The following is a 12,192-nucleotide window of genomic DNA, read 5'->3' on the forward strand; positions in this document are numbered from 1 at the left end:
TCAGTTCATCTAAGGACACCATTAAGAGAAAAGGGCAAGCCACAGGCTAGAAGAAGATATCTGCTAGGCATATAGCCAATAAAAAACTCCTATCTGTATATGTTAACTGGAATTTAAATAAAAACTTGAAACAAAAAAAGAAGAAGAAGAAGAGACATCAAGATACAGAAAAAGAAACTCATTACAAAGAAAAAAATATGTGACTATGTATGGTGATGGATGGTAACTAGACTTATTGTGGTGATCATTTCAGTGTATTAAAATATCAAATCACTATATTGTACACATGAAATTAATGTTATATGTCAATTATACCTTAATTAAAAAAACTCCTATCCACATAAAAAAGAACTACAAATCAATAAAAGACAAGAGAAAAATGAGCAAGATACATAAACAAGCACTACATAAAAAAGAACTACAAATCAATAAAAGACAAGAAAAAAATGAGCAACATACATAAACAAGCACTTCACAAAAAAAGACATCAAATGGCCAATACAGAGATAAAAAGTGCACAATCTTATTAGTCATCAGAGAAATGCAAATTAAAACTACAATAAGAGAACACCAGACATCCATGAGAATGGCTGAAATTAAAAAGACTAGCAAGAATAAGAGCACCAGCAACTTTTAGAAACTCCTGGTAGAAAAGTAAAGTTCTACAACTATTCTGAAAAACAGTGGGCATTATCTTCTAAAGTGTTAAAACTCTATATACCTTTTGATTCAGTGTTCCACTCCTAGGTACAAAGCAAAAGAAATGCAGGTACATGTGTACCAAAGGAAATGTACAATGATGTTCACAGGAGCATAATTTATAATAACCCCAAACTGTAAACAACCCAAATGTTTATAATGTTTACAACAGAAAGCATACTTAAGTGGTACTATAAAGACAAGGAAAGAAACAAGTACCAAAAGGTCAGGATGACAGTAATCTTCTGGGGGGGGGGGAGAAGGCAGCGCTATAATGCTGGCAGGGTTCCTTTTGGAACCTCAGTGGTTTCCTTCATAATAATTCATTGATTTGTGCATTTCTGTTTTACTCTCTTCTGAACCTGTGTGGCAGTTCACCACAAGAAAAAGAAGTTGAAAATAATCTAATCTGAGCTATGGGGCTAGCTGCAAGTCACACAAAATCAGTTAGGTTCACAGATTCCAATCAATAGCTTGAAAATATAGAACTTTTTTCTATTTGATGCTATGTTAAACAAATTATTATCAAATTATTATAAACCTCAACCATTAAAGGCAGAGTATATTGTCCTCTCAAATTAAAATTCTCAAAGAAAACATACTTTACAAAAGCATTACTATTTACAAAGAAACAATAATGTTATGTTATTAATAAAAATACCTAACAATTAAAAATTGACCTGTCAAAATAATTTTCCATTTTGTTATCAACAGTAGCCTGCATTCTAGATTAGTAAGCTTCTTGTAAGAGGTTTATTAAAGAAGAAATTCCAAACTTACCTCTCTATTGGGTGTACCTTCATCAAGTTGCTCTGTAAATGAAGATGTCCTGCTCCTGGTTCTTGTTGGTGTTGAAGAATTGGAGGGAGCCTAGATTAAAAAATTATTGCATAAATTACAAAAACTACATTGGCTAGTGGACTACGTATTGTGTAGTCTTTCTCTCAGTTCATGCCCAAAGAACCCCATGAAAGAAAGGAAAAAACAAACACACGAAAAAGAAAACACTGAAAACAATCAACTAGAAGACCTAGGCTGCCTACTGGGTCCTTGGGTCTGACTCTACCACCAACCAGAACTGTAACCTTAGCTAAACTAACTTTTTGAGGGCTATGTGTCCTCATATATAAAATAAGGTTGTGCTGTTAACATAAGATGATAACATTAGGGGAAAGTGAAACCAGCTGAGGAGTATATGAAAACTCTCTGTACGATTTTGGCAACTTCCCTAAAATCAAAATTATTCCAAAATTAAAAGTTCATGAAAAAAATAAGGTTGTCAATTCAATCTTTAAAGTGCCTTCCAGGGACGCCCGGGTGGCTCAGATGATTAAGCGTCTGCCTTCAGCTCAGGTCATGATTTCCAGGTCCTGGGATTGAGCTCCCAGCTCAGCGGGGAGTCTGCTTCTCCCTCTGCCTCTCCCCCTGCTTGTGCTCTCTGTGTCTCTGTCTCTCGCAAATGAATAAATAAAATCTTTAAAAAAATAAAAAAATAAAGCACCTTCCAGCTCTAATATTCAATACTATGTAATGCACAAGTAAACATCTCTCTAGTCAAGGGCCTTGCTTTAAGTCTACCTTGCACACCACAGCTAGATCCTAAGATGCCAATCTATTTAGTTCTGTAAAGGAGAGCCTGACTCCTATCATTTTCAGTACAAAAATCCTCAGGAGAAAAGGCCCAAAATTTAAACCAGAAGGTTGAAATCTACTACTCTAAGATGAACTAAAAAAATCCTAAAAGTATAAAGCCAAAACTTTAAGACCCTCCCTCATGGATAACAAAACAGATCTGAACTTATCTACACATAGAAATAAGCCCTGATGTCTTACCCTTTTGTAGTCTGCAAAGCATTACATCAATAAAAGGCATTTAATAAATATTTGTTAAATAAATGAGTGAATGAATGAACCAATGGAACCCTGATCTGTTGAGTGGGCACATACTGCTGTGGGTAGGCTGGAACAGAGAGGTCATTAGGAATAGTGTACACACATACACACACATACATACATACACACATATACATATTTACTTCACAATGAGTGCAACATTTCAAATTAAGACAGATGTCCCATAAATGGTATTGGGACAAATGCCATCCATATGGGGGGAGAGACACCAATCAGATGCTTACTTCATACTTAAGCTATATTAAAGATTGAATTTTTTTAAGTTTTCATTTAAATTCCAGTTAGTGAACATACAGTGTAATATTAGTTTCAAGTATACAACACCCCGTACTCATCACAAGTGTACTCCTTAATCCCTATTACCTATTTAACTCATGATTTTTAAAAATTGAAATATAAAAGAAGATATGAGAGTTTATTTCTATAATCACTGAATAGAAAAGAGACTTTTCTGTCAAAACCAGAAATCAAAAGTAACAGTTTAATTGGGAGGAGGGGGTAAAATATCAACAAAATAATGACAAAAATTTAATAACTTTTTTTTTCTAAACAGCTCTTGTAACTCCGTAAGCTAGAACTCAGAAAACTTACTCAGTCTCCCTTTCATCTAGGGCAGGTGACCTGAGCTCCACCAATGAATATACCCACATGAGACTCTGAGTCATAAGTGAGGGATGTGAGAAAATAGACACACAAATTTGAAGTTCATCATCTGGTGAGCAATGGAAACAGAGCTTTATGCAGTTGTGCAGAGGAATTATTGATTCAGCTTTCCAGATACCAGGAAAGGGCTACTTTTAGACAGTGACCATCCAATGACTCAAAAAGTATACCCCCAATGTAAATATTTAAGATCTTTATACTTTGGCTTCATGTGAGCCTAATCAGTAACTGAGAACCTCATCAGCTCTGGATTAACTAGCAAAATCAAATGTTGGAGTGTGCAATAGGTAGGTCAGAAAACACACTGTATTCAGAAAAGTAGTACCACCTGCAGGCTTGGCCTGATGGCTGGTAGGTCTTACCCTGGAGTTGCAAGAGTAAGGATCACATATGTTACGTATGATTGTAAAATACAAAACATGCATAAAAAACTAATTGTACTTGACCATTTATCGGAAGGTCCTGGATCTTTAATGGGCTATCCTCACTTCAAAATATAAAGGGATTTAGATTCCTCCAAACTACACTTGGTCTAATTAATTCTCATAGCCATGAGAAATCTGGACTGGTTTCTAAGCTATTTGTCACAATTAATATCTTTATTGCCCACCAATGGATTATTAACTAACCACTGGCCTCTATTTCAGTATAGGGAAAACCATTTTAGTCACTGTGGTAGGTAGAGTTCTAAGATGACCCCAAATGACCCTCACCCTGTGAATATGATGAGCTCACTCCCTTGACTATCTCACACTGTATACATAGTAAAAGGGATTTCTACAGGCATATTTAAGGTTTCTAATCAGTAGTCTTTGAGTCAATCAAAAGATTACCTAGATGGGTCTAGCCTAATCACAAAAGCCCTTCAAATAAGAGTCCTGAGTGCAAAGGCAGAGGCAGAAGGCAGAGAAATGCACCCCTCCTGTCCTGAAAGAAAACAAAATGCCTATCAGGGCCAAGTGACAAGGAACTGCAGGTGGCCTCAGGAGCTGAATGGCCCTCTTCAACAGCCAGGAAGAAATAAGGACCTCAGTCCTATAACCACAGGGGACTAAATTCTACTACAGCCACATGAGCACAGAAGAAAACCCTAAGCTCCAGATAAGAACACAGTCTGGGGGCACATGGGTGGCTGTGTCAGGTTGGTGTCTGCCTTCTGCTCAGGTCATGATCTCAGGGTCCTGGGATTGAGCCCCGTATCGGGCTCCCTGCTCTTCGGGAAGTCTGCTTCTCCCTCTCCCTCTGCCCTACCCCCTCTCCATTCATGCCCTCTCTCTCAAATAAATACATCTTTAAAAAAAAAAAAAAAGAACATAGTCTGGATGACACCTTGTGTAACTCTGTGCAGAGAAACCATCGCCCATGCCAGACTTCTGACCTACAGACTATTAAGTAACAATTGGGTTATTAGACACTAAGATTGTAGTAATTTGTTATGCAACATTAGAAAATGTATACAATCAACTTTGGGAATAATAAGCCTTGAGTGGCTTGTCCCTATACCATGACTTTTCATTGTCCATTAAGACTCTGTTCAGATGTCACCCTCTCTCCAAAAATGCTTTCCTGTGTGCAGCCCCGGCACCCTGTGCACACTACTACCATATTAGGAGTACTTGTCTCTCAACCCCATGGTACAGAGACTACATCTACCCTTCAAGGCTAATGCAACATCCAACAAAGCAATTTAGAAGGCCCTGTTCAATAAATAAGTGCTCTAAAATTACAAATATATTTGACTGATTGATTGATTGGCTCTACACCCAATGTGGGGCTTGAACTCACAACCCTGAGATCAAGAGTTGCATACTCTACCAACTGAATCAGCTAGGTGCCCCAATAAATGTTTTTAAATACTTTTTGTTTTGATCCTCACAACCAATCTGAAAGATAAGAAGGACTGATATTCTCATCCCCAATTTCTCATCTCTGATGAGAAAATAAGGTCAGAATGCTTATGTCGCTTGCTCAGGTTGCATACAAGATCTGTGTTATGGGTTAGGACACAGGTCTTCCAATTCCCTCATCCACTTCCCTGGTATTCATTAAAGATTTTATTTATTTATTTGAGAGAGAGAGAGAAACAGCATGAGAAGGGAGAGGGTCAGAGGGAGAAGCAGGCTCCCCGCTGAGCCAGGAGCCCAATGAGGGACTCCAGGACTATGACCTGAGCGGAAAGCAGTCACTTAACCAACTGAGCCACCCAGAGGCCCTTCCCTGGTATTCTTAAATCACTGTTTCTCAGATTTTTTTTTCTACTGGGACCCATGATGTAAACAGACAACACAAAGCACTCATTTTACATACAGATACCTCTAAGACAAAAGTTTTACAGAACCTTAATCTTTATGACAGAAGGTGTCATATTTCCTGACCCAGTTAATTCTTTCATTACAAAAAAAAAAAAAAAAAAAAAAAGCTAGGGGGGGCCTCGCTAGCTTGATCCCAGGGTTGAGTTCAAGCCCCACACATGGTGTAGGGTTTACTTAAAAAAAAAAAAAAAAAAGCTGATCTCAACCCACTAAAAGATTCCACAACCCTCTTAAATGCTTTCACCATACCATGTCCTTGGAAGAACAGTGTAAATAAACACAGCCACTAACTCTTAAATCTAGACTACATCAGATATATCTACTATATTTTAGTTATCTTAAAAAATAAAAATTAAAAAGCACTAATCCTAGGCTGAACAACACAACCTAAAGATAACAAAAACACAAATTTTGGATATTCATATTACTGAAAAGTTCTACATTAGAGTCAAAACTATGTTAACCAAAGTTTACTCATTAGGGGCTCTACTATCTGGGAGTATTCATGGAAAGAATTAAGATAGCTGAATTATTAGATAGATTTAGAAAAATATAGATATAAATATAGACATTGGTAGAGATGCAGATATCTATCTGAAATTATAGATTCAAAATGGTTACACCTCATTGAAAACCTAAAGGGCTTTGGAGATATAATGAGTTGTAACCATTTTGAATCTACAACTTTCTGAAATCAATTAACTAATTCTAGTTTTTAAAGATAAAAGGAGGGGTACCTGGCGACTGATCGCTTAAGCGTCCGCTTTGGCTCAGTCATGATCCCAGGGTCCTAGGATTGAACCCCACTCAGCAGGGAGCCTGCTTCTCCCTCTCCCTGCCACTCCCCCCTGCTTGTGCTTGCTCTCTATCTCTTAAATAAATAAATCTTAAAAAAAAAAAGGAAACAACATAATTTAACATTTTCTTTTTTCTTTAACATTTTCTAGGTTATCACTCTTGTAAATATGCTACTTATAGTAAGTCTTCTCTACTCATTTTAGCCTGCTACTAGTTTAGAAACTGGATAACTACATTTATTGGAATTGTATACAAAATAAGCATAAGGAAGCTCTAAATGAGGGTTTTTTAAGTTTCCTAATTAATAACTTAAGATTAGCTGTGTAATGTGAAGTTGGTGACATTAAAATCTGGGATGCCTTTTGACTTATTTCCTGGTTCTCAAGCTATGCCCCAAAGAGATGAGACATTATTCTTACACATGTGTAACAAAATCTGGCTTCATTTCTCCCTCCCATACCTGTGGACAATCAATCATGGCAAGGACACAACCATAGAATCCTTCTCATCACAGCCCTGCTGAGTGTCTCTCTCCAATCTATTTAATATCACACCTCTATAGAGGTGGCCAAAGTAACCTGGAGTTAATTCTTCACATAAACTTTTATATTCTAATTACCAAAATTATTAGAGATTATTAGATATTTTCACCATGTCCTTCGTAAAACACCTTCTGCATCCTGACATCTAAAATAGTAGTGCTGGAAATGAAATATTGCTGTTCATGTTATAAATGCTTACCTCAAAACCAGTCCTTTAATATAGTGAAATCCACTCACCCAAAAGTAATTTAAGGAAACTTCCAGTTAAACATGGCAGAGGGAGTATATGCTCCTATTTTCTCTGCCTCCCAAAGAGCTAAGAAATTTCAACCAGGGGAGCCTGGGTGGCTCAGTTGGTTAAGTGTCTGCCTTCAGCTCAGGTCATGATCTCAGGGTACTGAGATGGAGCCCCACATTGGGCTCCCTGCTCCGCAGGGAGTCTGCTTGTCCCTCTCCCTTTCCCTCTGCCCGTCCCCACTGCTCACTCTCTCTCTCTCTGTCCTCTCTCTCAATAAATAAAATCTTTAAAAAGAAAGAAAGAAAGAAAATTTCAACCAATGTTCAGAAGATTGGTATAATTGGAAGAACAGTAAAGGATTTAACACAATTGAGAACACTACAACCCCAAGGAGCTACAAAAGAGAAAAATGATGAGAAGCAAGCTTATTTTCTCCCCAGAACCATGAAAAGACCTAGGACTTAAAGCAAAAATATAACACAAGATGCAAAAGTGAAGAGACAAGACCAAAAACAGGAAGACTGGTTGAAAGATCCCCAGATCCCTATCCAACCTTTCAGAGCCTCTGAAGAACCAGAGGTTTATTTTTGGAAGCCAATAAGGCTCCAAACTGGGCAAAACCAAGCACAGTAAGATAGGAGTAAAGGGCAAAGTATATGACTAACCTTAATGGAATTAAGTGGTATCTGCACAGTGAATCAGCCCTGCTTCCAGAAGGTTGGCAGCTTGGCTTATAACCCCCTCACCCTTTCTCCAACGCACACTGTGCTTCTCTGGAGAAACCAAATGACCTCCAGACCTGTGGTTACCAGTATGAAGGTATTTCTCCCAATAATAACCCAGTAGAGAACCCCATTGTCTCTGTCACATGCTACTTCCAAGTAGCACCAGATTTCTAGTGCCTCACCCTTAAATATGAATGGGAAGCCCAGAGCATGCAATAAAGTTTCCAGAGTAAAAAAGTGAGCCAAAAACAAGCAAAAACACAAAAACTAGAAAAAACAAAACAATAAAGATTAAAAGAAAACTTCAAAAAAAATCAGTATTCTGAAAGATAAAAGATATTTTATCTGTATAACAAGAACAATGCTATGAAAAAGGAAAAGACAGTAAGAAACAGCCCTTAGAAATTTTAAAATAAGATAGCCAAAATTAAAAATTCAATTGAAGAGTTAAATAAATTGAAGAAATCTCTCAAAAGTAGAGCAAAACAAAACCCAAAACAACAAAAAACCCAAAACAGAACATAAATGGTAAAAAAAAAGAGAACCTATCCTGAAGGCATAAAAGCTACCAAATTGCACCTCAAGAAAGAAGAGAAAAAATAAAGGGGAGGGAATTATCAAAGAAACAATATGTAAAAGTTTTGAAGAATTTAAGCACAGGAGTGGCACCATACACCCACTGAGTGTCCAGCACAACGCATAAAGAAATCCATACGGGGCATATCTACCATGAAATTTCAGACAACAAGATGTAAAGGGAAGATCCTAAAATCTCTAGAAAGAAAAAAGCAGCAGAATGACAATGGACTTCTCAATAGCAACACTGCAAACAGAAAATGGAGCAATGCTCCCAAAATCATCTACCTTGGCAGGAAATCAGTAAATATGGTTTATAATGTACAACTCAGTAAAGAGCAAAGCAACAAAAGCTTATTATTAGAAATATGAAGTTAAGGGATGCCTGGATGGCTCAGTTGTTAAGCGTCTGCCTTTGGCTCAGGTCATGATCCCAGGGTCCTGGAATCCACTCCTGCACAGGGCTCCCTGCTCAGCGGGGAGTCTGTTTCTCCCTTTCCCACTCCCCCTGCTTGTGTTCCCTCTCTCACTGTCTCTCTCTCTGTCAAATAAATAAAATCTTTAAAAAAAAAAAAGAAATATGAATTTAAATATCTGAGCAAACAAAATGTTGAGAACATGGAGAACAGAACTGGAGAGTTGGAGCAGACAATGGTTTTTTGCATAATATCATTTCCGTAGTACTTCACCTTTTAAAACCTTGTAACATATTACTTTGATAAAAATAAAAGCAAAATTTTTATTTAAAATTTTAATTAAAATCATAAGTATTTAGTATGTTCAATACAAGATACCCAATAAAATTTAAAACATGGCATAGAGATTAAAAGATGGCTGATAATGAATAGTAAGTGCACTGATATTCTCAACATTTCAGACACTAGCTATTGTTAACAGCGTATTTCAAGGCCAATCACATGATATATGCTAACTTAACCAAGTGTTTCTACAAAATAAATAAGATAGAAAAATCAGATAATATCTTTACAATCTAAGGAATATATACTTGTTGAGAATTTATAATTTAAAAGTCAAATATTTCAGGGGCGCCTGGGTGGCTCAGTCGGTTAAGTGTCTGCTTTTAGCTCAGGTCATGATCCCAGGGTCCTGGGATCGAGCCCCGCGTCGGGCTCCCTGCTCAACGGGGAGCCTGCTTCTCCTTCTCCCTCTGCCTGCCACTCCTCCTGCTTATGCTCTCTCTCTGTCAAACAAATAAATAAAATCTTAAAAAAAAAGTCAAATATTTCAGAAGATGAACTTATGCTGTTTTTTTAAAAGATTTTACTTATTTATTCATTTGAGAGAGAGCAAAAGTAAGAGAGCACAGGCAGGGGGAGCAGGAGAGGGAGAGGGAGAAGCAGGTTCCCTGCTGAGCAGAGAGCCCGATGAGGGACTCAATCCCAGGACCCCGGGATCATGACCTGAGCCGAAGGCAGATGCTTAACGGACTGAGCCACGCAGGCGACCCCTGAACTTATGTTTAAATACATCATGATGATGGGCGCCTGGGTGGCTCAGTTGGTTGGGCAACTGCTTTCGGCTCGGGTCATGATCCTGCAGTCCCAGGATTGAGTCCCGCATCGGGTTCCCTGCTTGGCGGGGAGTCTGCTTCTCCCTCTGACCCTCCCCCCTCTCATGTGCTCTCTTTCTCTCAAATAAATAAACAAATCTTAAAAAAAAAATACATCATGATGATTAGGTTTCCAGTACAAGAATGTAGACTGAATACTGTTTGCCTCCTCTCCCTCCTAAAAACCCACTGAAATGAAAGTTAAAAAAAAAAAAAAGGTAGAAAAACATAGATTAGTTAAAACTCAAGAATAAGACAGAGAATATCAACAGTGAAAAGATAATGACAGGGGTGCCTGGGTGGCTCAGTCAGTTAGGCATCTGCCTTCAGCGCAGGTCATGATCCCAGGGTGCTGGGATCAAGTCTCATGTCAGGCTCTCTGCTCAGTGGGGAGCCTGCTTCTCCCTTTCTGCCGCTCCCCTTGCTTGTGCTCTTTCTCTCTCTGTCAAGTGGATAAATAAAACTTTTAAAAAGAAAAGAAAAGATAATGACAAATTTCTGAAGAATCGAAGGCAAAAGGATTCAAACTGGTGGAGAAATAAGGACAAAGGTAGCCATAACTCCAAATTTGCACAGAAGGCTGAAGTAGTAGCAGCAGCAAATTCTTCCAATAGGGGAAAAAAAAAATCACAGGTTTAGAGTACTAGAATGGGAGATACTGTTCTCAGGGATTAATTAAGGGTTTGTATGACAAACAGGTACTGGAGGTCAGCCTTCTTCTACCCAAACATATGTCCAGACAAAAGCAACTGCAAAATGTAATAAGCAACCTACCTTGTAGGAGTTAGATCTTCAGAAGTGGGGGCTGGTACCACAAAGTATCAGGGTAATAATACACTTGAGTTTGCCCACTGCAACCCAGTCTTACCCAGTTTATGCCAGTTTATGTTCCAAGATCATTATTAGAAGTAGTGTCCCCTTTCATTCTCAAGATGTTTGCATGATAAATTATACGGTCACCTTTCAAAGTAGGTAGACCCTCCTTGTTTGGGCTGGCAGAGAGGAATCCTGATTGTTCTCTTCCCTAACCACTCTCCACACAGGGGAGAGGCACATAAGAGCAGAGAAAACCCATGTCAACTAGCAAAATAAATCACCCACCAGGACTTCATAAATATAAATGAACAACCAACAATCACAAGACATTTTTCTTAACAAACAAAAAAACAACAAAAAACCAAGATGGCAAGTAAGAATAAGTGACCCCCCAAAAAATCAGATAAATCAAGAAACAGAACTTAAATATGTGTGTGTGTGTGTGTGTATACACACACACAATATAATGCTTATCCTCCCAGTTTTGATAAGCTCTAGTTTCTTTAAACAAACATAAGCTGCTACTAAAAAGTAAAACAAAGCAGTAAGTACAAGCCCAGTGGTTAAAAAAATGGGCTTCTGAGCCACACTACCCAAGTTCATCTCAGCTTTACCACTGATTAACTGTGTACCAGAAACAAGTTACTTTACCTCCCTCAGCTTCAATTTCTTATCTGTAAAATGGGGATAATACAAGTCATATGTTATATTATTTCATGTTTCAATTTAGAAATCATGCAATAAAACCAAGAAAAGTACCTGATTAATAATAATTACTCAATAAATGTTTACTACTGTTATTATTTGTAGAAATTAAATGATTACTAAATAAATTTAATAATTTAAATAAATTTATTCTAGTAATAAAATTTGAAGAAATCTCTCAAAACAATAGAGCAAACAGGAAAAAAGGAATATATAAAAAGAAAGTTAGAATACACAAAGAGGGGCGCCTGGGTGGCTCAGTCGTTAAGCGTCTGCCCTTGGCTCAGGTCATGATCCCATGGTCCTGGGATCGAGCTCCACATCAGGCTCCCTGCTCAGCAAGGAGCCTGCTTCTCCCTCTCCCACTCCCCCTGCTTGTGTTCCTTCTCTTGCTGTGTCTCTCTCTGTCAAATAAACAAACAAAATCTTAAAAATATATATATATATACAAAGAACTTGTCCAGAAAGATTAATAAGATTTTTAAAGGGGGGGGCAAAAAACAACAACAAAGAACTAAAAGAAGAAATTTGGGAATTTCCTAAAATCAAGGGAGGAAGAGAAGATTCAAACATCAGGTTAACTACCAATGAAGAAAGAACAGGTTTGGAATTAGACTTCTCATCTCAAACACAT

At 37.8% G+C, this 12,192-nt stretch overlaps 1 protein-coding gene across 8 annotated transcripts in view; it reads right to left on the reverse strand.

The window, feature by feature from the left end:
- The window catches only part of GOLGA4 (golgin A4), a 121,352-nt gene that overhangs the window by 102,266 nt on the left and 6,894 nt on the right, over positions 1–12,192 (reverse strand). For 7 of the 8 annotated variants that reach the window (XM_073902143.1, XM_073902140.1, XM_073902133.1 and 4 more), the window contains exon 2: positions 1,480–1,569. In XM_073902143.1, the coding sequence (XP_073758244.1) occupies positions 1,480–1,569 (90 nt within the window). Of the gene's footprint in view, positions 1–1,479; positions 1,576–12,192 lie in introns of those variants that run through there. The other variant, XM_025884469.2, reaches the window with a different exon arrangement.

The sequence above is a fragment of the Callorhinus ursinus genome, unplaced genomic scaffold (genome assembly GCF_003265705.2).
Source record: "Callorhinus ursinus isolate GAN/ISIS: 27379988/994484 unplaced genomic scaffold, GSC_fseal_2.0 scaffold1, whole genome shotgun sequence".
NCBI classification, from domain to species: domain Eukaryota; kingdom Metazoa; phylum Chordata; class Mammalia; order Carnivora; family Otariidae; genus Callorhinus; species Callorhinus ursinus.